The sequence below is a fragment of the Vitis vinifera genome, chromosome 14 (genome assembly GCF_030704535.1).
Source record: "Vitis vinifera cultivar Pinot Noir 40024 chromosome 14, ASM3070453v1".
Classification (NCBI taxonomy): Eukaryota; Viridiplantae; Streptophyta; class Magnoliopsida; order Vitales; family Vitaceae; genus Vitis; species Vitis vinifera.
The window spans coordinates 6,425,481-6,448,537 of NC_081818.1; the positions used below are offsets into that span (position 1 = coordinate 6,425,481).

The 23,057-nt window shown below is 36.5% G+C and overlaps 3 protein-coding genes and 1 long non-coding RNA gene across 6 annotated transcripts; 1 reads left to right on the forward strand and 3 right to left on the reverse strand.

The window, feature by feature from the left end:
- The first annotated feature begins 10,583 nt into the window (after window positions 1-10,583).
- LOC132255052 (protein FAR1-RELATED SEQUENCE 5-like) lies at window positions 10,584-14,487 on the forward strand. The gene is made up of 2 exons (XM_059742680.1): window positions 10,584-10,655; window positions 13,168-14,487. Exons 1-2 carry the CDS (start codon window positions 10,584-10,586, stop codon window positions 14,485-14,487), a joined length of 1,392 nt encoding a protein of 463 aa, XP_059598663.1.
- Window positions 14,488-17,618: 3,131 nt separating this feature from the next.
- On the reverse strand, window positions 17,619-18,401 carry LOC132255053 (uncharacterized). Its single transcript, XM_059742681.1, has 4 exons — window positions 18,371-18,401; window positions 18,108-18,248; window positions 17,928-18,028; window positions 17,619-17,829 (listed from the first exon to the last, which is right to left on the reverse strand). Exons 2-4 carry the CDS (start codon window positions 18,234-18,236, stop codon window positions 17,619-17,621), a joined length of 441 nt encoding a protein of 146 aa, XP_059598664.1. The 5' UTR covers window positions 18,237-18,248; window positions 18,371-18,401.
- Window positions 18,402-18,552: 151 nt separating this feature from the next.
- LOC109121391 (uncharacterized) lies at window positions 18,553-21,190 on the reverse strand. 3 transcript variants are annotated; one of them, XR_009467711.1, is made up of 7 exons: window positions 20,989-21,190; window positions 20,285-20,890; window positions 20,051-20,197; window positions 19,832-19,957; window positions 19,320-19,739; window positions 18,713-19,225; window positions 18,553-18,634 (listed from the first exon to the last, which is right to left on the reverse strand). XR_009467711.1 is itself a non-coding variant. In XM_059742895.1 (7 exons), exons 1-7 carry the CDS (start codon window positions 21,046-21,048, stop codon window positions 18,795-18,797), a joined length of 1,500 nt encoding a protein of 499 aa, XP_059598878.1. In that variant the 5' UTR covers window positions 21,049-21,190; the 3' UTR covers window positions 18,559-18,794. The 3 variants fall into 3 exon arrangements, 2 of the variants coding, with proteins under 2 accessions (XP_059598878.1, XP_059598877.1); XM_059742895.1 differs by having other exon boundaries at window positions 18,559-18,797; window positions 19,088-19,225; XM_059742894.1 differs by having other exon boundaries at window positions 18,559-19,225.
- A 15-nt stretch (window positions 21,191-21,205) lies between these two features.
- Window positions 21,206-22,798, reverse strand: LOC104881417 (uncharacterized). Its single transcript, XR_787458.3, has 4 exons — window positions 22,142-22,798; window positions 21,767-21,934; window positions 21,335-21,403; window positions 21,206-21,243 (listed from the first exon to the last, which is right to left on the reverse strand). It is a non-coding gene; the product is annotated as an uncharacterized LOC104881417 (long non-coding RNA).
- Window positions 22,799-23,057: the final 259 nt, after the last annotated feature.

A 23,057-nucleotide genomic window follows, 5' to 3' on the forward strand; every position in this document is an offset into this window, starting at 1 on the left:
TTGCTGGGCAAATGAACCTTATCCACTATGTCTTTTCACCAAGAAATATGAATCAGGTAGTTTTTTAAAGATAACTGTTGGGTCTTTTCTGCATTTATATCAGTACCAAAGTGACTCATTGATTCCAAACAGATTTCAAAATTATTCTACAAATTGCAACAAAGGATCCTACAGTTGTAGATGGGCTGATGACCATATCAAACCCAAAACAATTTGCCCAAAAAATGTAAAGAAACCTTAATGCACAGTTCGCAATACAGATATCCATATGATGAGAGATGGCAAGGTAGAAGGAAAAGAAAGAAAAGCATGCCAACATCCAAAGAAAGAGAAATTTAGATAAGTTCATCAATGTAACTGTTGAACTACCAATCTTCCTAATGTAGTATTTAAGCCCACAATGTATATCATGCACTCTAACACCCTCCCTCATGTGCAACCCCATATTTGCACATGGAGAGACACAGAAGCCCGTAGGCCAACAACCACAACCAGACTCTTTAGGGGTTAATAAGTTGGGGATATAAATATATGGTAGTGACATTTGAACACATGATCTCCTATCAAATGAGGCTCTAATACCATGTTGAACTACCAATTTTCCTAAAAGTTTAAGCTTGTAAGATTTGGGCCCACAATGTATGTCATGCAATCCAACAGTAACCATAATATAGGAAACAAAGAATGTAAATGCTCATATAGAAAATGAAAAGAAAGAAAAAGGTAAAACTGTTACTTTTTTCCAAGGATTAAGAATCAAACAAGTCACATCTTTTCTCCATTGCCACTCAAATAATAGAATCTACCAAATCCCTGAAAGTAAGTATTGTTCATATGGAAATTGAAAGCACAACAATCTAGGGTTGATAATAAAGGTGGTGGATCAAACTAAAGAACTACTCATTTCAGCTAAACAAAGCCTTAAGGCCAACTATTTCGGAGGGGCATGAACCTATGTTCTGCTTCCAGGTATCAGAGGAAAAAACCTATTCTGGAGTTATATAGAATAACATGCATTATAAATATTATAAAAATATCAAATCGGTCTAGAGTTAGGCTTTGGTTATTGGATCATTGACCCATGTCTAACCCAAAATGAGTTAGGTTGAAAAATTTTGACTAAAGTCTGTCCAAACATCAAGTTGGGTCGGAGCATCCTAAGCTAACCAAGGTTGCTTGCTTCTTACCTGTAAGGACAATCACTGATTCCTCTTTAGACAAGTTCATACACAATTCTACATCATCATCAATGTCTTCCAATACAGACAGGTTCAGCTTGACCTGCAAAGAAACCATAATTGACAATAATCATCTCAATATTCTGAAGTGCAAAATATATCATGTTTTCTTTCTCCCTTTACCATTACAAACATGGATCTTTCCCCCGATTGTAGTAAACGTGAACCGGTCGACCGGTACTTGGCAACCGGTTGCCCTGTGAACTCGACCGGTAGACACTAGGCATTTCTTCATGCACCACCCAAACTGATCAGTGGCTACCGGTAGCAAAAAAACTTGGTACCGGTTGATGCATTTTGTCGACCCGTTGGTAACTATCAGAGAATCAAAAAATGCGGTAATTTATATTTATTTAATATACTAACACTATTTATCAATGATATTTAACTTAAAAGTGGTCTATTTCTTAACTTAAAAGTAATAGTGCACTACATTTGAATGATCCTTACAATCCAAACTCTTCCTTTCTTTCACAGTTTGCATTGCTGGAGAGTTCTTCAGTTGATGATGATCTTGCAAGCTTGAAGAAGGAACTATCTGGGAGCTCAATGGATATTCTCAGATGGATTAAACCCAAATTTGATCATAGGGATGAAATAACTTTGTTAATTTAACATGTATTTGTATTTTTTTTTTTTTTTAAAAAAAGAAAACTTAGTACCATTTTTTTTTATTCTTCGATATCTGAACTTTATTACACCTTAAATTTGATAAAGTAAAATAAGTACTGAAATGTCTTAAGTTTTATGAAACACCCGTTAGTATTAATATATTAGTTTTACGAAATAGGGGCACCCTTCGGCTAACAATCCCCCCCTTTTTGATGATGACAAACCTTCCTTATCTAGGAGAGAAGAAATCTCCCCCGCAATCCAAACATGAGTAAATTTAAAGCGAAAATTTTAAATGACATGCAAAATTTCAATAGGAGACAATGTGAATTCTGAAAATATCATATCATATATAATAATATCGCATATACACAACACAAGACTAATGATATGGAAATGTCATGCATGTGTGTGCCCCCTAGACCCTTTGGCAACATAAAAAAGAAACGAATGGGAGGGGGGGGGTCTCGAACATATCAAGGCGGAGGTGGAGGAAACACTGAGCGAAGGTAGGCCATCATCTCCTCATGCTGGTGATCCATACGCTCCTCAAGACGCCCAAGTCTCTGATCGAGATGCTCAAACTGAGAGGTCATCTCCTGATGCTGGTGATCCATACGCTCCTCAAGACGGCCAAGTCTCTGATCAAGATGCTCAAACTGAGAGGTGAAGTCGGTCTGAGACTCATCTATGCGATCCTCCATAGACTGGAAACGAGTATCATTGACGACTGCAAACTCCTCCATACGAGTCCCGAGAGAACTTATCTGAGCGGATAAATCCATCCAAGGCGCATGATCGGGTGCATGAGGTGGCTGAAATGGTATCTCTGCGTGAGAAGGCTCAGATGGTCCAGATGTGTATGCCGGCTCAGATATCATCGGCTGAGAAGGAGGAATGTCGCACTCAGGCATGCTCTGCTCAAAGTCCCTCTGAGGGTCTAGCCCACCCTCCATCTCTCGAATCTCGGCCTCCTCCTCATCTACATGATGCATCTGTCCCTGCCCCTGGTCCTGTGGCGGTGGTCGCTCAGCTCTCTTGATCCAAGAGCCATTAGGGGCCTTCTCAAATTTCATCCGCCCCAGAGACTGCTCGTCATATGTGTCATACGTGCTTAGGGTCTCCAAATCTGTCTCGCGTCTCAAATCAACCCCGGCATCCTTGAATACTCTCGTGAGGAAGCGACCATAGGGGAGGACGCGGGTCTTGCTCTCACAGCAAGATATCATATGCATCATCATTAGGTACCCGACATGAATCCGTCTCCCTGTCAAAATGGAATCCACTATGAAAGCCTCGAGGTAGGATACCTCGTCTAGATGTCCGCCCCGTGGCAACAGAATGGAGCAGACCATGTGATGAAGGATACGGCTAATCACTGTCAGACTATGTGCAGAGGGTTTGCCCATCCCCTGGGCATCGGCAAGTCCACACAGCCTCTGAATAGCCTCTCTAGGGTCAAATCCCGGCACTGTGGGCCACACCTTGGACTCATACACCCTGAGTCCAACTGATGGTATATCGAAAATCCGGCAAATGCTCTCCGGACTCAAGGTGATCTGAACTCCTCTGATAGTGGACGTGATCGGTCCTCCAACCCCGTAGGTCAACCGTGAGTAGAAAGTGCGAATCAGAGTCGGGAAGATAGGCTCCGAAATAGTCACCACTGGCAGCCATCTCATCCGTCCAAATATCGCCTCAAATCCAAAGTACTTAAGCTGGGAGAAATTGATGCTTCTCCCTGGAACAACTTTCCGCTGGGCATATTTTTGTTTATACCTCTGGTAGTCTTCGACAGAGCCGAAAAGAGCGGTGTCGTACCTCGCCTTTTGGCGAGCCTCGGACTGATCTGCCTGAGATGGCTCAGCAGGGCGCTTGCCCTTAGCCCTGGAAGCGGCTGACTCTCTCCTAGGTGCCATCCGAAAGGCTGAGATGAAGGAGACGAGGCTGAAGAGAGGGATGCACACACACCTGAAAGGCCTCAAGCGCGGGAATACACTGATGCAGGCTCTGACGCGCCAACTGAGGAGGAAATCGCCCAAATGCGCAGGCCTGAGTCCCAAAATCCAAAAACCCTAGACTCCACAAGCTAAACGTACGTCTCAGAAGGCTGTAATGGCGTAAAAAATCCCTTCAGGGCAGCTGGAACGGCAAAAGCCCTGAAGCACCAGAAGAAATGGGTGAGAAACTGATGCGCGGGAAGCGCTTTAAATTCTCACCCCGACAAACCGGTCGACCGATTAGTGACACGGTCGACCGGTTGCCCGCGGTCAACGCAGCGATTTTTGTCATTTTGCCTTGTCTCGTGATCCTCCCCCTCCCCTTTTCAGTTGAAATCCCCAATTTTTGTGGGGTTAATCAGAAAAATCTCATCAGAGGGTCTAAGAATCGAGGTTTGCATGCTTTGAGTTAGAAGAAGGAGATCCCGTGGATGATGTTCGATGTTAAAAGATTGAACTTTTTATAAATGTTTGACATTATACTTCTTCTAAACTTTACATGGAGACATTTTTGGAATCAATCAAAATTATTCTTCTAAACGCTTTTATCTGTCAGATAATTAAACATGTCTTGTTCATCCAAAATTTTTATTGTGTCTGACCTTTTAGTTTCAAACATTTTCTCATTGTTCACATTTTCATGTCTGAACTTCTCCAAAGTATTTAACTTTCCCACACCATGAAATGAGTTTTTTTTGTTTTTTTTCATTTTTATTACACTATGTCACGATTTCTCATTCTAAATAGTTTACAAATGTTTCTCTATCATTTGTACAATAGGTGTTTGATAAAAAAAATTACATAAAGAATAACTCCTAAAAGATATTCATGTGGCATGTCATATGCCTCAAATACTCTTTTGTTATTAAATGAGCAAAGAAGATAATTTTCTCTTTGTGGTTGAGAAAAATAAGTTGAAGGAAAAGAAGAAGAAGAAGAAGAAGAGTGTGGAGAGAATAATGGGAACAATATTTTAAGTATTTTTAAAATTTTAGGTAAATATATTAATGAGATATGGTTTTTAGTGGATATGTAAATAAAGTGTGTGCAAAGATGGATTGAAATATAATTTCCCTTATTTTTAACACCTTATTAAACTACCAATCAGCAAGCGGTGATTAGGTAAAAAGGAATTTTTTTTTTATTTTCTTATTTATTACTCATTTATTTAAAATGATGCTATTTCCTTTCAATTTGGTCACATTTTCTTTATTATACATAATTTTTAAAATGATGTTTTTTAAATTAAATATTAAGGGTTTGTTTGAAAACATTTCAAAAACAATCGTCAAATTTTTGTTGAATAATTGTATTTAATAAATTTTTTTTATCAAACATGTTTTTTAAATAAAAAATAAAAATTACTTCAAAAAATGGTTCACAAACAGCCCTTTAAGCTTCCTAAATCCTTCCTAATTCCATGACTTGAACCACCCATTGTTATTATTCATCCATTAAAAAAAAGGAGGGCTTTTCTAAAGAGTACATATAAAAACCCAACAAATACTTTTGAAAATAAAAGGTGAGAATTTTGAAACATGAAACTGTTAGGAATTTTATTAAACTCCATTAATACCCCAACAAACAAAAATAATAATAATAATAATAAAATTAAAAATCTACATTTTAAATGGATGGAATTTTGTCATCATTTCTGACTTTTGGCACTTCAATCTGACTCTTTTCATATTTGGTTTCATTTCCTTATTCCTTATTATGCATATTTATATAATAATTTAATGGCCTAAATTTCATCACACACTTTCAATAATTAAAATTACAAGTTCAATAGATACTAAACCGATACTCTAAAATTTTCTAAATCTACATACTTTATTTATATTTTCCGTACTCCGAAGATCTTTTCAATATTGTACCAAAAATAGTGAGATTAATAAGAAAACCTTCACACCAAAAAGAGCTATTTGATAGCATTTATGGACTCTTTCTATCATTGATCCAACCTTGCAAACTATTCCGCCATGATATGAGTTTGGGTTCAAAGTAGTCCTTTTATCTGAACAAAGTTGAGTTTTGGTTGTTCAAAATGATCTCCTTCTCTTTCCTACTTTTACCTTTTGTTTTTTATATTTTAAAATTGTACTAAATTTACATACTAATTTAAAAAAATACAAATAAAAATAACAAAATGGCTCGTTCAAATAATAGTTTCAAAACATGCCTAAAGTGAATATGTGTGGGTCGTGGGCTGCCATCACAAATTTTCTTTTCATAGCTTTCACAGAATGAATTGAAGGTTTTCATACTAGAGCAAGCCATTCTTAGTGGACAAGTACCATCCATTTTTCTATACAAGAAATGTGATTGTAATTGCAGAGCCAAAACAAAAAATCTTTTACACTGCAATCTGCATATACATTAGATTTTCTCTTCTACAACATTAATTTTTAAAAAGGGGAAAAAAAAAAAAAAAAACATCCATGTTATCTGCTTGTACGAAAGAATAATCCTTTTATGTGGAAGAGTTCCCAAGCAAGCATCATCTAAGAAGAAAATGAAGCTGGACTTAATCCAAAATGGCCATGCAAAACTCACTGTAATAAACACCCTTACCAGTTTGCTAAGCAGTGGGGTCAATTTTTTGTTTTCCATGGCATTCAAACACACAAGTCACAGTAATAATGGTGGCATCATAAAGCAAAAAAATGTGGTTAATGGGGCATTGTGCTAATAATCCAATTTTTTGTTCGCCGAGGGAAGCCAGGCCAAAACCTCACCCTGATACCAAATGATGCCGGACCACATATACTACTAAGAGCTTAAGCTAATTGTGGGTAGAGGTAGCCCCACATATAAGGCCCAACCAACGTTAGTAATCAGCCAATGTAGGACATTGGATTTCCGTCCATACTACATCACATTAAAAATAGGTATTATCTATAAAAATAGATTTTTCCCTAAAATAAAAAAGATCAGACATTCAAAGAAATGAAAAAATATCAAATTCTGTTAGAAAGCAAAATCAATATGATTTCAAATGCTATGCAAAGCATAGATGGAACATTTCATGGCACATCTAAAACAATGCCCCAAACATAGAATCATATAAAATGACCGAATCTGTATTTTGTATTCATTAAAACCAACTGAATATAATATACCATCCACAACAGAACACAAAAGACCAAAAAAAGGGAAAACAAAAGAAAAGAAACGAGAAAATCTCTAGAATTGGATTACGTGCCTTGGTAAGTGAACCTCAAATATGCTTCACAAAACCGAGTCAAATGGAAAAACTTAAGTAATTGAACAAAAGAGATGTTAATAGCTATGATAGAAAAATGACTGATCAAACAAGGAATCTGTTATCCATTTTTGTGGGGTTTGTATAAAGAAATCCCTTAAGGCTCCTTTTGGTTGCTGAGAAATATAAGGAGAATAAAGGAAAACATAGAAGCTAACAACAGTCAATTCAACATGCAGACCACTAAATAAGATTAAATTATTTGGCTATGATTTCTGAGGTGGTTAATTACTTACATTCTTTTTATGCATGGGAGATTAAATTAACCAAATAAGGGATACAAGAATTTTTACAATAAAACCCCTGTACTAATTATGGAGATAAAAAACCACTCTAAAACTTTTAATATAAAATCCAGTATTTAAGATAAAGTTACACAAAATGAGTTCATAACTTACCCCTAAGATTTACTTTCCAAAACTTACAACTTCATCCATGTCCATGACACAACAATTTCCTATTGTTCTAGTGAATTCTTCTTAGCAACACTAAAGGGATGTTAAGTTTTATAACTTAAGATTTGAGCTTTGAATCTTCATTGAGAGATTAAGAATGACAAGGCAAGTTAGGTTGAGTCTTTCTCAATGTGTCCAACCTTAAATGGGTTAAAGGAGGATTTATATAGGTCTATAAGCTAAGGAGTTCGGTATCTCAAATTCCCAACAAGAATACTCATGAATTTTCAAAAAATTATCTATTATATTCTAGCAGATTCGAGATAACTGCTTGAGTGCACTTACCCACCACTCAAGAGCCTTGGGCATTTGAGCATTGGATAAGTGCTTGAGCGGTTCTAGTACTTAAGTGTTACTTCCACCACTCGAGCGTCCCCTGTTTTTCCAAAGCATTAATTTAAACATTTTTTTTAAAAAAAAATACATCAATCCATTTGAACCCTTTAACCACCTACCTTACAACTAAACAGACTTTAGTAAACTTAATTATGACTTTTTGATTACTCCAGTGTTATGATGATATTATCAGCAACGCTGTTCCCAAACATTCAGTATCCAATAAGAGAAACAGGAATGTAGACCAAGGCAACAACAATATAAGCAATAATCACCTCTTTCTGTCCACATGGATCCCTTGGAAGGCTTCTAAGGGGTGGAAGGAATTGTTGCTTGGATCTCCAACACCACGTTGTGCCAAGCATAGACAAATGCTACATCACCCAAAGTGCTAAAGAAGGTGAAGACTCTTCCAGTTGTGGTCGAAGTTGTGAATCAATTTGAATAGAGCTCAGTGTCCCTAATAAGGCATAACCGGTCGACCGGTTATCATCAACCGGTTAACATTTCTGCTCGACCGGTTACCACAGGCCATTTCTTCATGCATTGGGCAAAGTGGCCAGTGGCTACCGGTTGCAAAACATTTTGCGATCGGTTGAGGGTGTTCCTCGACCGGTTGACACTGCCAAATTTTTCCCCCATAACCCAAATGGGCACATGCAACCGGTAGCAAAACAAACTAGTACCGGGTGATGCAATGCCGCAAACGCTTGCAACTGCCCAAGTTTTATGGGAAAAAAATATAGTAGCCTGACCATATTCGTAGAGATTATAGTAGATTAGACCAAGGGAGGAGAATACATACGTTTTACGAGGAACCAATACTCAATATAACCTTCCTAACGCATGATTCTTCTATGCTTTTGATGGAAATAGTCATAACCTTCCTTCTGCCATCTTTAAACTAGGGATTCCCGACTCAATATTTAAAAGACAAAAATATTCATGGCACCCAAATGGGAACCTAAATTATGTGATGTCTACCAACAATTTAAAATATACAAAAGAAGCTTTAAAGAGATGAAAATAACCTATATATCAAGAGCTATAAACAAACTAAGATAGGTATAATATATACATGTAGAGGAAAATACATCATCCATATACCATCATTTGCATTGAGCGAATACATTTACGCCATTTATGTCAATGGCCGATGACAACATCCATAAGTAATACGAGAAGTCATAATAACAAAAGGGCATTTATATTAGCCAAATGTCAAAAAACAGAAAGAAAGTTTAATAACTATAAAACTAGTACAAAATGTAGGAGGGGTCATTAATGGTCTGGTCCATGAAGCGGGAAGTGGGATCGGAAGAAGACCATCATCTCATCATGCTGGCGTCGTATAACTTGCATACCCTCTTTAACTTCCTCTTGTAAACCATCAATGCGATTCTCCAGAGATGTCAACCGTCGGTCATTGGCTAATACAATCTCCTCCAAGCGGGTACCAAGGGACTTAATCTGGGCATTGAGGTTATCTAATGCCTCAGAGTCGTCCGGTCCAATTAGTGAAGGATGATTTGTTAACGCCCTAGCTCTTACACCACCTGTTGACGGTATTTGTGTGACATTTGCTTTTGCATGAGTTCTTCCCTGTACATCCTGATCTTCGTATTCTTCATCGTCGGAGGGCCCATTGTCTGAAGAGACATCAACCTCTGAGGGGGGAACGGAAGACTTCCTTGCCCATGAACCATCTTTCTTCCGTACAAAATGCATGCGCCGAAGTGAAGCCCGATCATATGTATCAAATGATTTGAGTTTTTTCCCGTCTTTCTCATTGCGCAAATTGACATCGAAGTACTTGACAATCTTTGTGATAAACATGCCATAGGGGAGAACTGAATCTTCGCTGATTGAACATGCTTTCATATGTTGGAAAATTATGTAACCAATATTAACCTTTCTTTCTGTGAGAATGCTGTCAACCAAAAAAGCCTCCAAGAAAGATACATCATCGCGGTGGCCTCCTTTAGGGATGAAAATGTACGATATCATGTGATGTAGGATACGACTCAACACAGTCAACAAATGGGAAGTTGGTCTATTAGCTCTCGGGTAACCACATAGCCTCTGTAAAGCTTCTGCAGGTTTGAAACCTTCTACCCTTGGCCACTTCTTAGCTTCATACAAACAAACCCCTTCGTTTGGAATCTCTAAAATCCGACAAAGTGCAGCAACATCAAAAACGATCTGCACACCGTTAATCGTGGTAGTAATGGGTCCTTCGTCTTCGAATGTCATATTGGAGTAGAAACATTTCACAACCTTGGGATAAACGAACTCATTGACGGAAACAATCGGAAGCCAACCCATTCTCGCGAAAGGCACATCGAAATGGAAATAACTGAGCTTTGCAAAAGCAATGTTCCTACTCGGGATTACGGTCCGATTCGCAAAGTGAAGATGAAATCGTTGGGCTAGGTCAGGGGTTGCGAACATAGATCGATCAAAGGTGGCCTTCTTACGAACCTCCGGACTTGCTTTCACGGCCGGACGTTTACCATTGTTGGGGGTGTGTTTTGCTCCATCGGAGGTGTTGTGGGTGCTTTCGCTTGGTTGTTGTCGGTCGGAGGTCTTTTTGTTGGTCCCGCGCAGCCTTGATACCGCCGGCCTCTTCCCTTTCCGACCGGGTGAGGATGCTTCGACCGGTGCTCGTTTTGGGGGCATGAGTATTCAGATGGGCTTCAGCTATTGCGTGAGGATGAAGAAGAGTGAAGTGGAAGACGGACGGGTTCAGGTCTCGCGCGAGGATGAAGAAGAATGGAGTAGAAGACAAAGGGGTTGGGGGTAGAACTGGTTTGAGCATCGATCGACCTTCGTGGAGAGGCATCCAGTTTATGAACTACTTAAATTTTAATTAACTTAATGTCTTACATTATATTTGCTACACTTTTAATGTAAAAGTTTCCATATGAACTGATTAAACCTATAATGGATTAAATGAATAAATATTTTGATGTACCTTAAAGAAATTAATTGAAGTTAATTTCACAAAATTTATATTAAGGAAAATAAAATATGAGAACTTAAGTTAATTAAATCAGATAAATTAACTAATCTGTTTGATAGGTACGGTATAGTCTAATGAACTCACTAAGATATAGTCACACCTAATAGATTAAAATTGTAATTAACTAACATATACTACCATAGGGGCATCAAAATTAATTATGGTTGTATGACAAAATGTTCGAATAAGTACGATATACCATGGTGAGTGAAATAAATTAATGAATCTGAATTTATTTAAAATTTCCATAAGTAGAATATCATAACTTATCTCATTTTACGTAATTAAGTGTAATTAACCTACCTATCTCATGTCAAGGATATATTATGAAGCATTAATTAACAATAAATTACGTTAATTCATGGAAAAATATAGTGTAATGAACTCACTAAGATATACTCAGACCTATTAGATTAAAATTGTAATTAACTAACATATACTATTATAGGGGCATTAAAATTAATTATGGTTGTATGACAAAATGTTCGAATAAGAACGATATACCATGGTGAGTGACATAAATTAATGAATCTGAATTTATTTAAAATTTCCATAAGTAGAATATCATAACATATCTCATTTTACGTAATTAAGTCTACTTAACTAACCTTTCTCATATATAGGATATATTAGGAAGCATGATTTTTTTTAAAAAAGACCGTTAATTGATGAAAAAATATAGTATGTAGGAAACGGTATCAAAACATATTTACAATAAATTGGCTAAACAACAGTAACAAATGTCAATATTATCAATTAAGTCCATATCTCCCCTTTATATTTTCTTAAGTTATACAATTATCCATTTGCAATGGCTGTAAAAAATAACCACATTAGGCTGACTTTCCCAACTGATATAAATGTTATATTTAATGGCACCTAAAAAACTGATGCAAATATCCAAACTATCAACCACTAAGTGTACCATTGTGGTGGTAGGTTTTCAACATGTGGCAGCCTATTAAAAAAGGTAATAACTCCAGCAACCAACCAAATACATATCTTAGTATATATTTGGGGGAGTTTTAGTATTGTAAGAACCTTAGCATCTGAACGAGGGCTGCTAGTTGTTGGAGAACAGGTCACAAAAAACATCCAGAAGACGAATCTTCAGCTCAAGCTGCATCACACTTGGACCTTCCATTTTAACGGTATGATCTTTAACTCAATAAATAATAGGTAAACAAAGCCATAATACATTTTTTTAGCTTAATGCATTCATCTTTGAAATGGATGGGGGAATATTTCGAAAACCTAATAGTGATTTTTAAATGGTATGTATTGATGTTAAAGAGTTTGGATTTTGATTGTCTAAAGCACATTGTTAGTAATATGCATCAGTGATCTGTTGAACAGTTGAGATTAATTTAGTTAATATAAGTGAGTAATGTTGGCTGTAAAAATCACAACATCATCAAAATTATAGGGTAATACATATTCAAATGACTTAAAAAGAGAGAATCAACCTTTAGAAATGTGTATTATTGACTCCCAATATGGGGTAAGTTTGGAATAAGGTTGGCGGTGTACCCAAAAGCAATTAGCCTAAATAGGGCAACCTCCTTAGGCTAATTGTTTATGTGTTCTTTTAGCCTAAACCGATCCATGTTTCCGTGTTATTTTAAAGAAAGTGGATGAGAGGTATTAATTATTGTGACTGACAAACTCCTTGAAGATGGCAACTCAGATTAAGGTTGGAAATTTTGTTAACATAGTATGCCTAAATAGGGCAACATTATAACGTTTTGATAAGGAATGAAGGCCTTAATGAAATCAACAACGAAAAGAAACAATTAGCTAATCGGTTTAAATATTAAAACAGTGAATACCGGATGAGGAATTTCTCAACCGGTTGAGAAAATACCTCAACCGGTAGCAACTGGTTTAAAAAATACACACCCGGTTGAGCCATTCCCTCAACCGGTTGAGAAAATTCCTCGACCGGTAGAGAAAATTCCTCAACTGGTTGATCAACTGGTATCAACCGGTTGATCAACTGGTATCAACCGGTTGATTTTTTTGTACCAGTGCCTACCGGTTGAGGAATTTCCTCAACCGGGTGACGAAATTCATGATCCGGTAGCTACTGGTTTATAAATTCCACAGCCGGTCGACCGGATTACTTCGACCGGTCGATGAATATTCTGAACCGGTAGAGACTTAAAAATGTTGTGAACACCACCAAAATGCATCTGGTGAATTTGTTGGGGAATTTTTTAACCTTATTTATGTAATGTAGATGATGCAATCGGTGAAGGAGAAAACAATCAAGCGGGAGTTTGAAGTGAAGGAGGAGGACGTCGTCAATGACGATGCATTTATCGGTGGCACTTACGACATGGGTGGAAACGGTTTGAAACAGAAGGTGTTGAAGGGTATTTCAGATGAAGAAGTCTACAAATTGCAATTCGATCGCATAGATGAGGCTGAAACATTTTACAACATGTTAGCTAGAGTAGCCGGATTTAGTATTCGAAAAGATGATTTGAAGCGTGACAAGAATGGAGATATAATATCTCGAAAGTGGGTGTGTTCTAGAGAAGGGCAGCGAGCGACAAAGTTTATTGAAAATGACAAGCGACAGCGTGAGCCACGATCATTGACTAGGGTTGGATGTGAAGCTGCATTTCGTGTAGGCTTGAATAGGAAAGATGGAAAGTGGATTGTAAAGGAATTTATAGGAGATCATAATCATAATTTGGTCGATGCTATCAACACACAATTCCTTCGGTCTCATCGAACAATAAGTAATCCCGATAAGGCACAAGTTGATGGTTTGCGTAAAGTAGGTGTTAAAACCACACAAATTATGGACTATATGGTAAAACAATCAGGGGGACATGAGCACGTCGGTTTCACACAAAAAGATATATACAATCACGTTGATGCAATGCGTAGAAGTGAAATTAAAGACGGTGATGCAGAAGCGGCATTGGCTTATTTGTGTGGAAAGGCAGAAATGGATTCTTCATTTTTTTATAAATTCAACATTGATGAAGAAAGTCGACTAGCAAATTTGTTTTGGGCTGATTCAACTGCTCGAATGGATTATGCGTGTTTTGGAGATGTCCTAGCATTTGACACAACCTATAGGACAAATGCCTATAAAAAGCCTCTAGTAGTGTTGGTCGGTGTTAATCATCACCATCAAACTGTTGTATTTGGTTGTGCGTTATTGATAGATGAAAGTGTTGGGACATATGAATGGGTGTTGGAGACATTTCTTGAAGCAATGATGAATAAGAGACCCATATCTGTTGTAACCGATGGGGATAAAGCTATGCGTAAGGCAATTAAAAAAGTATTACCTGATACGTGTCATCGATTGTGTTCATGGCATTTGCAACGAAATGCATTCACGAATGTGCATATTAAGGACTTCTCAAGCATATTTGCAAGGTGCATGTTCATGCGTGGGAATGAAGAAGAATTCAAAAAGGTTTGGCATGAAATGGTTGCAAATTTGGGACTTAATGAGAATCGTTGGGTGACCGAGATATATGGGAAACGTAAAGATGGGCAGAGGCGTATTTACGTGGAAATTTCTTTGGAGGGATGAGAACCACACAAAGGTGTGAGAGTATGAATGCATATCTAAATAGATTCTTAAAAATTCGCTTGCGACTGTATGAGTTTGTACAACAATTTGATAGAGCCATACTGAGAATACGGCAAAACGAGGCAAAGGCAGAGTTCGAGTCGAACAATTCTTCACCCGTGCTTTCAACCAAACTAGCCATACTTGAAAATCATGCTGCGACGGTATACACAAAAGAATCTTTCCTTAAATTTCGTGAGGAGATGAAAAATGCTGAGTTATTCTTTGTGGTTGGTGTTGTAAGTGATCATTCAATGCGGGCATACACATTATCTAAGTTTAGACACCCGAACTTAAATTGGGAAGTACAATTTTGCCCGGATATTGTAACATTAAAATGCTCATGCATGATGTTTAAGTCAATTGGCATCCCATGTTGCCACATGGTGGTGGTTATGAAGGTGGAGCATTTGGAAGAGATTCCTCAGTCATGTATTATGAAGAGGTGGACAAAGTTAGCAAAGGTGTATACAAGATCAGTACCAGTGAATGAGACGGATAACAACATGGATCGGTTTGTACGATATGGTTCATTGAGTTCGATGTGCAACAAGCTCTCCTACTTTGCGTCATATACGTCATCTTCATTTATAGAGGCCAAAAATGAAATACAAAATTTGACGGCAAGAATGGAGGAACTCTATAACTATAATTTGAAAGGGAAGAAAATAGCATCAGATGGAGCGACAGGTACTAACCAAGTTCGTGATCCAAATATTGTGAAGACTAAAGGGAATCCAGGCAAAGTGGCAATGAATGTTCAAAAGAGAAGACGATGCAGTCGTTGTAAAAGAGTGGGTCACACAATTCGAAAGTGTCCACAAGCTACAATCCCTCAAAATGCTCAGCCGGGTTATATAGTATGTCATATTCAATACAAATTGCCCCTAAGATTAATTTTTGTAGGTGTGCTAACATAAATGACTAACATAATTGTTTTGATGGCATTATGAATACGTAGGAGGAAACTAATTTGTCTTCCCAAGGTGACATTCAAAGGGAAATGATGCCTTCAACAAATTCATCAGTTGACATTTTTTCAACCTTACATGTATGTACAATAGGCTTGTTATATAATTTCCAAACATTGATAACATATAATTCAATAATAATTGACAACACTTAATTATTGAAACATGCAGGGAATGTTAGGGGAGCGGTTGCCGAATGACCCATCTGACATGTACATAGATTGGGGTGAACTTAATAATGTAAGATCAGAATGAAGAAACACTTTTGACATAAATTTCAGATATGCATTATTTAATGATTAAGTTTAATTAATTGGAATGGAATTGGGTAGCTGAAAAAAACAATGAAATGTGCATGTGCAGATAGCAGGAGTTCAGCAACATGAACAAAGTATGTCAACACCATGTGAAGGTGGGGATCCAAACAAATATCCAAATGAAAAGGATATGCAACCTTTTTTTTATTCCTTAGCGGAGTAAGGGATGGTAGGTATTAAATCAGTATTTATATTAGTTGACGTTATCACTTCCACTAATGTGTACTTTTAACTTAACTATTTAATGAAAAGTTTGAATTTTGATCAAGAGTCAAGTTGATTGATATAATGCAATATCCTCTACATTTATAATTTAATTGATAACAAGGGATAAAATGATTGGTAAATGGAAAAACCGATTCATTTATATCATGTCGAAAAAAACGGTTAATTATGCGGAATTAATTAAATTCAATTGTGGTTAAAGTTTGACAATTAGGTGGTTATGAGTTAACTATAGGAAAGTAATCAATATGATGTAATTCACATGAAATAGGTAAATGTAGTGATTTTACTGAAAATGGGTAAATCGTAGTAAGGTAAATTGTAATGTCAGTTTCCATCAATTTCAAACCTTATAATTGAACTTAATGGTACATTGTCGAATGTTTCCATAGTGAAAAGTTATTGGTACAACTCATAGCATACCCTTTTTGTGCACAATTGCATTGCAGGAGGCAACCGGTTGAGGAAATTCCTCAACTGGTCGAGGCATTTTGAACCAGTGGCTACCGGATGAGGATTTTCCTCAACCGGTTGAGAAAAGTCCTCAACCGGTTGAGACAATTCCTCAACCGGTAGATACTGGTTAAACAAATCCTCAACCGGTTGAGCAAATGGCCATCAACCGGTTGAGGATTTTTGTCACCAGTGGATACTGGGAAAAATGCCTCAACCGGTTGATCCCCATATATTCAACCGGTTGAGGATTTTTTAACCAGTACCTACCGGATGAGGATTTTACTCAACCGGTTGAGAAAATTCCTCAACCGGTAGGTACTGGTTAAACAATTCCTCAACCGGTTGAGCAAATGGCCATCAACCGGTTGAGGAATTTTGTGACCAGTGGCTACCAGTTGAGAAAATATCTCAACCGGTCGAGGAAAATCCTCATCCGGTAGCCACTGGTAAATAATGCCTCGACCGGGTGCTCAACCGGTTGTGCCAAGACGGTCGACCAGTACTAGCCGTCCTCGCCCGGTTTAAGTTGGCTAACAATATACGCAACCGGTTGAGCAAATTCCTCAACCGGTTGATGCCCATCTTCACCCGGTTGCCACTGGTTAAAAAAACATGAACCGATTGAGCAAATTCCTCAACCAATTTGCTATATTTGTCAAACAGTTCCCACTGGTCAAATCATTCGTCAACCGGTTGAGACAATTTCTTCATTGATCAACCACTATCCACAACTGAAAATATGACGAATGTTCTCAACCGGTACGAATAATGCGTATGCCTATGAAAAATGGACATAGATAAATCGTTGGACTGGTTCTTACCGGTTGAACGGCATTCGTCAGCCAGTGTAGTAATGTACTAACTATATATTGTTAGTATAGATAAATGAATATTTATAGATCTGATTAGGTTAAAGATCGTACAAAATCACACATGTCGAACATGAATGATACCAATATATTACAATTTCATTTTGACGACCATATTGAAAGAAGAGTATTTGGATATTGAAATAAAATGGACTTAATCATTAATAATGTATGGTCATCGAAGCTCACAACTTCCCAATAAACATGACGATATGTGGATATGGAAACGATAAATATTTGAAAAATAAAAAATATCATAATAATAATTTTTTCATTGCTCGTGTCGATGTCTTTGTACAAACAATAGCCACAATGGTTTGTTTTTCTCTATTTCCCTCGTGTAAAACTAAATCACATGCTATTTCTCGACGTATTTTCATAGAATTACAAAAGTCGGAGCTCGTCATCGGATCACCATTTTTGAATCTCTGCATATGTCTAATGACATGCACTCCACAGTCCCACCTAAGAAAGAGAAAAGAAAAGCAAAACAACTTATTCAATGGTTGTCTAATTATACCTCAGGAAAAGAATAGTAATGTGAGTTATGTATTCATACTAACCCATTCTCTTGGGTCGGAATCGAAGGAGCCCAATCAATGGAGAATTGGAAGACATCTTTCCCTATGTCAGATAGTTTGAAGAACGTTTGACAAAATTCAACCTAATTTATTATGAAAGTGTTAATAAATATGGAAGAGGAAAAAATAGAATAGAAGAAAAATATAAACATGAAAGCATACCACTGTTTTGACACTCTGAAACCGGAACTTGTCTCGATTCTTCGATCGTAATAAGTCCAAAATTTGGGTATGAGAGTTTTTGAAGTCAATGACGCACAGATACCAATGACCAGGGCATTCGTCATGCATTGGAATAAATAGCTGTAAAGTTAGAAAAACAATATATATGAGTTGGGGCAAAAAAAATCTACTATATTATAGGTGAAAACAATATCTATTCTAAATTTCATATATGCAATTAAACATTAGACATAATTACTAACCTTCTCGCAATCATCGAATTCACTAATGTACTTACTAACAATGGATGTTTTTCTATCGAAAAAAGGATGAGGATTCCCGCACAAAATCATTTGCTAATAAGAAAACATAATACGAACATTACTATATTGTACTTAATATGTAAGTAAACAACAAGAGAAATATGAGCTTACTGAAAATATCGTGGGAAGATAGCATCTTATACTTCGTATGCCTATGAATTGTCTTTCAAAATAATTTAGCTTTGAGGCTTCTAAATTTATTACCTGTTGTTGAACAATAACTTCAATAAATTTATTTAACTAATATAGGATGCATTTGATATAAATGAAGTAGGTACTTACAACATCCATCAAATTTTGTCTAGGACGTAAGCATGCAAAATCTCCACGAACTCCATGTTCATGACCAAAGTCAACAAGAAGCTCACTAAAATAATAATATGTTCAAACAAACTTCAGTAAATTGGAAGCATATGAAGGCAAAAATTGTAACAACACATCTATGAATGTTCTAGACGCGACAAACCTTTTTGACAACGCTTTATTGAAAACATAATCAGCGACAAGAGATTGAAGTACATTGAATGATTGAGTATCCACCACGTCTTCACGAATGGACATGGGGATTGACTAATTCGAAAACAAGACATAATTATTAACTACATATGTTAAGTATCAAAAAATAAGAACAATGATATTAAACTATTTGTATTATACCTCTGATGCTTCACGTTTTACCATCTTCCTTGATTTCTGTACAAACAGGGAGACCTTGAATTTACTTGGTTTCCTCTCCCTTGATGAACGTGTTTTCATGACATGATTAGGATAACAGCATAGTGCTCGTAATGGTTCCTAATAAGGAAAATGTCAGTAATATACATCTATTTACTATGTAATGGTTAAGTAGTTGTAAAGAAAATAATTTTTTCTTTTATATGATACATACCTTTCCATAATCTCTTCTACTCCTTTTGATTGGAAGTGGTAAGATATTTTCATTTTCGTCTAGAATGATATGCACTTCAATTGATGTAGCACATGCATCTTCATTCTTTTCATTAAAGTCCTCGGTGCATAACTTCTCATTTGACAAAGTGTGAAGATAATGTTCATTCACATTCATATTGTTCGTATCTTCCAAACTTCTCTCGCATGAGAGCATGTCATTCTTCGTTCCTTCCTCGTGCATTCTCAAAGGTTTTCCGCTTGACCTAAGGAAGAGACCTTTCACTTGAGTATAATTCTCCTCAAATTTAGCCAAAATTTTATCACAACTACTACTACTTGCACCATAAGCCATATCAAGTAGATGTGTCTTTAATTGTTGAAAGGTTTTATCCATCTCCATTAACTTCCCACCATCAACCTAGTGATATATACGAACGTGATTAATAACATCATAATACAAAGGTTCAATGCTAATATAGATAGTCACGATGAATATTGTAAAACACTTACTCGTTTAATAACATCTTTGTTTAGATTGGATACAAATTTCTCATCGTCCTCATTCTCACTCGCCATTGTCATTGCATTTCCATCAACGCAATCCCTTATCTCATTTTCTATCACCCATATTTTGAGCTACAATATATTCATCAAAATATAATACATATCAGATTTTAAATCACTAAAAACTTAAATCAATAGTAAAAGACTTTCAAAACTATAACTTACATCCTCATTTGCATATCCACCAAGTTTTTTCAATCTTCGTTTCCTGTCCAAGACTTCATCATCTCCCCAAGCAGTAATCCGAGGAGAAGGTCGAGTATATAGCGGTAAGAATTTCTCTTCAAAGGATATATGCTCGTGGTAGAATAACTACGAGTATATTTGACATAGATATATAGTTAGTTCATAAATTATATTAAAACAAAATCGTATTTCACTATGATGTAAATTAATTACCATTAAAAACAATAAGCAACCGCAAACCCCACTTTGTTGTTTCTTCTTAAACTCTTCAATCCCGTGCACAAGATAGGACAACACAAATTCTGCCCAATTCATTTTCTTTATTGAATCGATGTCTTCCACAATATGTAAGAAAGAGCGATTCACAAAAAGCTTCATTGTTGGGCACAATAATGCACCCAACACAAATAATACAAAACGAACTTTAAAATCGTTTCCACCCTCTTTATCCTCCCTAATTTGATTTTCTAACATCACTAATGGCAATCGCCCTTTTTTATCACAATATTTTTTACATAAATCATTCTTATGACCAACATCTTTGTTCATGCCAATCTTTAACCCTCTTGCCCTCAATCCCATAATAAATTCAACATCAATGGGGGATAATTTGATACAAGTATTATACAACTGTAACATATAAGTGTTCGGATTAAAACTATTTATCAACCAAAGACATAACCCATGATCTATTTTCCTACATCGAAGTTGCAAGAGGCTACCAAATCCTATTTCTTCTATGGCTGCCTTTTGCTTTGGTTCTAAATTTTCAATCACTCTAATAACTCGCTCGGGGGAGCATCGAGTCTGAAGATATAACTGAAAAGATACACAAACATCAAACATGTTTACATTAATATAATTTCCAACAAATACATAAGTAAAGAAATTAAATATTCATTACAAATAAAAATTACCTTTGGAACCACACCCTTTTGAAGTGAATATTGTTTTGAACTTTCTTTGGACTTTGCCATGAAATTTTCTTTTTCTACTTTTGAAAATGCATTCCACTTCTTGCCCAATTGTTTCCTCAACTACAGTAATTGGTCACATAATTTAAATTCTAATGTTAAAATGTAATTATATTAGACGTAGCAAAATTACTCCTTACATCATCATTTATCTTCACTTCTTTGTCCTTCTCTTTCATCATGGCTAATTGATCGTTACTACAAAACAATTTCAAACAAATTTAACAATAACAACCACAAAAAATAAATTAAAAAACATATTATTTTACATATTTCTATTTTCCCTTACTAGTAATGTATCCAAGCGCCGATAGGCCTCTTTGGATTTCTAATAACTTCAAGACCATCGCATTCGCTCCTAAAAATTAAATCAAAGCATTTAAGTCAATTTTTATAATATGATTTCAAATATAATAAATCAAACATGCTTTCACCACCACATTTTCTCAACATAAGTTTTTTTTCACATTTCAATAAATTTTATTTTTATATCTTACTACAACCAACCAAATGCCAATTAAAATACAAATACCATTACAACTACAACATCCTCCCTAAATATCTTTACATTTAAAATGATGACAAAATTAACATACAAATTTTTTTCAATGTTCAATAATCTAACCACACTCTTTTTCTATAATGTAATCAATCCATAAATCTAACAAAAAACATGAAATATAATGGACACAATATTGTAAAACACATAATTACTACTCACATTTTTTTCCCTTTATATAGAACTCGCCAAATAATTAGGATACAAGCGTCTTTTGAGTAACAAACAATTGTGTCCTTCTCAGCTTTCTTTTCCTTAGTACTACACGTCCTCTTCTTCTTCTTCCAACTACGTCTTCAATTCGGGTTTTTAAACCATTAAATTTAGAACCTGAAAACACCCCCTTACACCTCTTAAACAAAATATAAAATATGAAGAAAACACATGGGTTATGAAGATTCCACTAAAATTCTCCGTGTGAAAGAACAGAAATTGTCCTTGTGAAAAAATGCAGGGGTAGGGGGGAGAGAAAGCAAAAATTCAGAAAATTTACATAAAATCTTCGAGAAGAAGAATCTAGCAGAAAAAATAGCTGACCTGGACATCGGGAGAAATGAAGTCTAAGACTCGGATCTTGGCACCGACCTCGCCCACAATCCTGAGCTCGCGGTCCTTGAGGGAGACTTCTTTGATGAGGTCAAGACGTCGACTTGGAGGAGGTTGGCCCGATTCACGGCAATGGTGGTCTCCACCCACCTGTGAAGACGTCTTTGATCCCGACTGACGGCGAAGGTGGTCTCCACCTAGCTGTGGAGACGTCTTTGATAAGGTCTGCGACGTCGGCCTCGAAGAGGTTGGCCCGGTTGAAGCCGACCGTGGTCTTCACCCAGCTGTGGACAATCACTGGAGAGAAAAACGGGAAAAGGGAGAGAAAACAAAGATGACAGCGGGAAATGGGTGAGCTATGGAGGAAGTCGGCAAACAAAGATGAGGAAGTCGGCAAATGGGTGAGCTGAGGAAGTCGGCTATGGAGGATGCGCGAGACACCCAGCTATGGAGGGGCGGGAAACGGGTGAGCTGAGGAAGTTGGCTTGGGAAGAGAGCAAAACAGCAAATTAGGGGGGGAAAAGGGGAAAAGGAGGAGAGATGGGGGGAACCGGAGGGGAAGGTACCCGGGAGAATTTTTTTTGAATTTTTTTTTTTTTTTTTCATTTTGGATGGCTGAGATTTAATCATTTTCATCCAATGGATGAAAAAAAAAATGGAGGCATGCTACCGAAGGAGGTATTGTAGACTTTCCCTAATTTTAATTGGATGAATGTTGTTCACTTTTTCATTATGAACAAATTATTATATATTTAAATGAAAATATGATAAATTTTAAACTTAAATTAAACCTATATACATTGGATATTATATATCACTTACATTATAGTAGATAAAAAAGAATTAATTAATATAATAATAATTTATAATACCAATTTTTTTTAATAAAATTAAAACATTTTTTGAT

Bases quoted from the DNA above. Each gene is read 5' to 3' on its own strand.
- LOC132255052 (XM_059742680.1), top strand. From the start codon at position 10,584: ATGAGTATTCAGATGGGCTTCAGCTATTGCGTGAGGATGAAGAAGAGT. The intron at 10,656-13,167 runs GTCTCGCGCGAG...TATGTAATGTAG, and splicing joins TGGAAGACGGACGGGTTCAG to ATGATGCAATCGGTGAAGGA.
- LOC132255053 (XM_059742681.1), bottom strand. From the start codon at position 18,236: ATGCATGACGAATGCCCTGGTCATTGGTATCTGTGCGTCATTGACTTC. The intron at 18,029-18,107 runs GTATGCTTTCAT...ATAATAAATTAG, and splicing joins TTCAGAGTGTCAAAACAGTG to GTTGAATTTTGTCAAACGTT. The intron at 17,830-17,927 runs GTTAGTATGAAT...TCTCTTTCTTAG, and splicing joins ATTCCGACCCAAGAGAATGG to GTGGGACTGTGGAGTGCATG.
- LOC109121391 (XM_059742894.1), bottom strand. From the start codon at position 21,048: ATGGCAAAGTCCAAAGAAAGTTCAAAACAATATTCACTTCAAAAGGGT. The intron at 20,891-20,988 runs GTAATTTTTATT...GTATCTTTTCAG, and splicing joins AAAAGGGTGTGGTTCCAAAG to TTATATCTTCAGACTCGATG. The intron at 19,740-19,831 runs GTAAGTGTTTTA...ATATATCACTAG, and splicing joins ACAAAGATGTTATTAAACGA to GTTGATGGTGGGAAGTTAAT.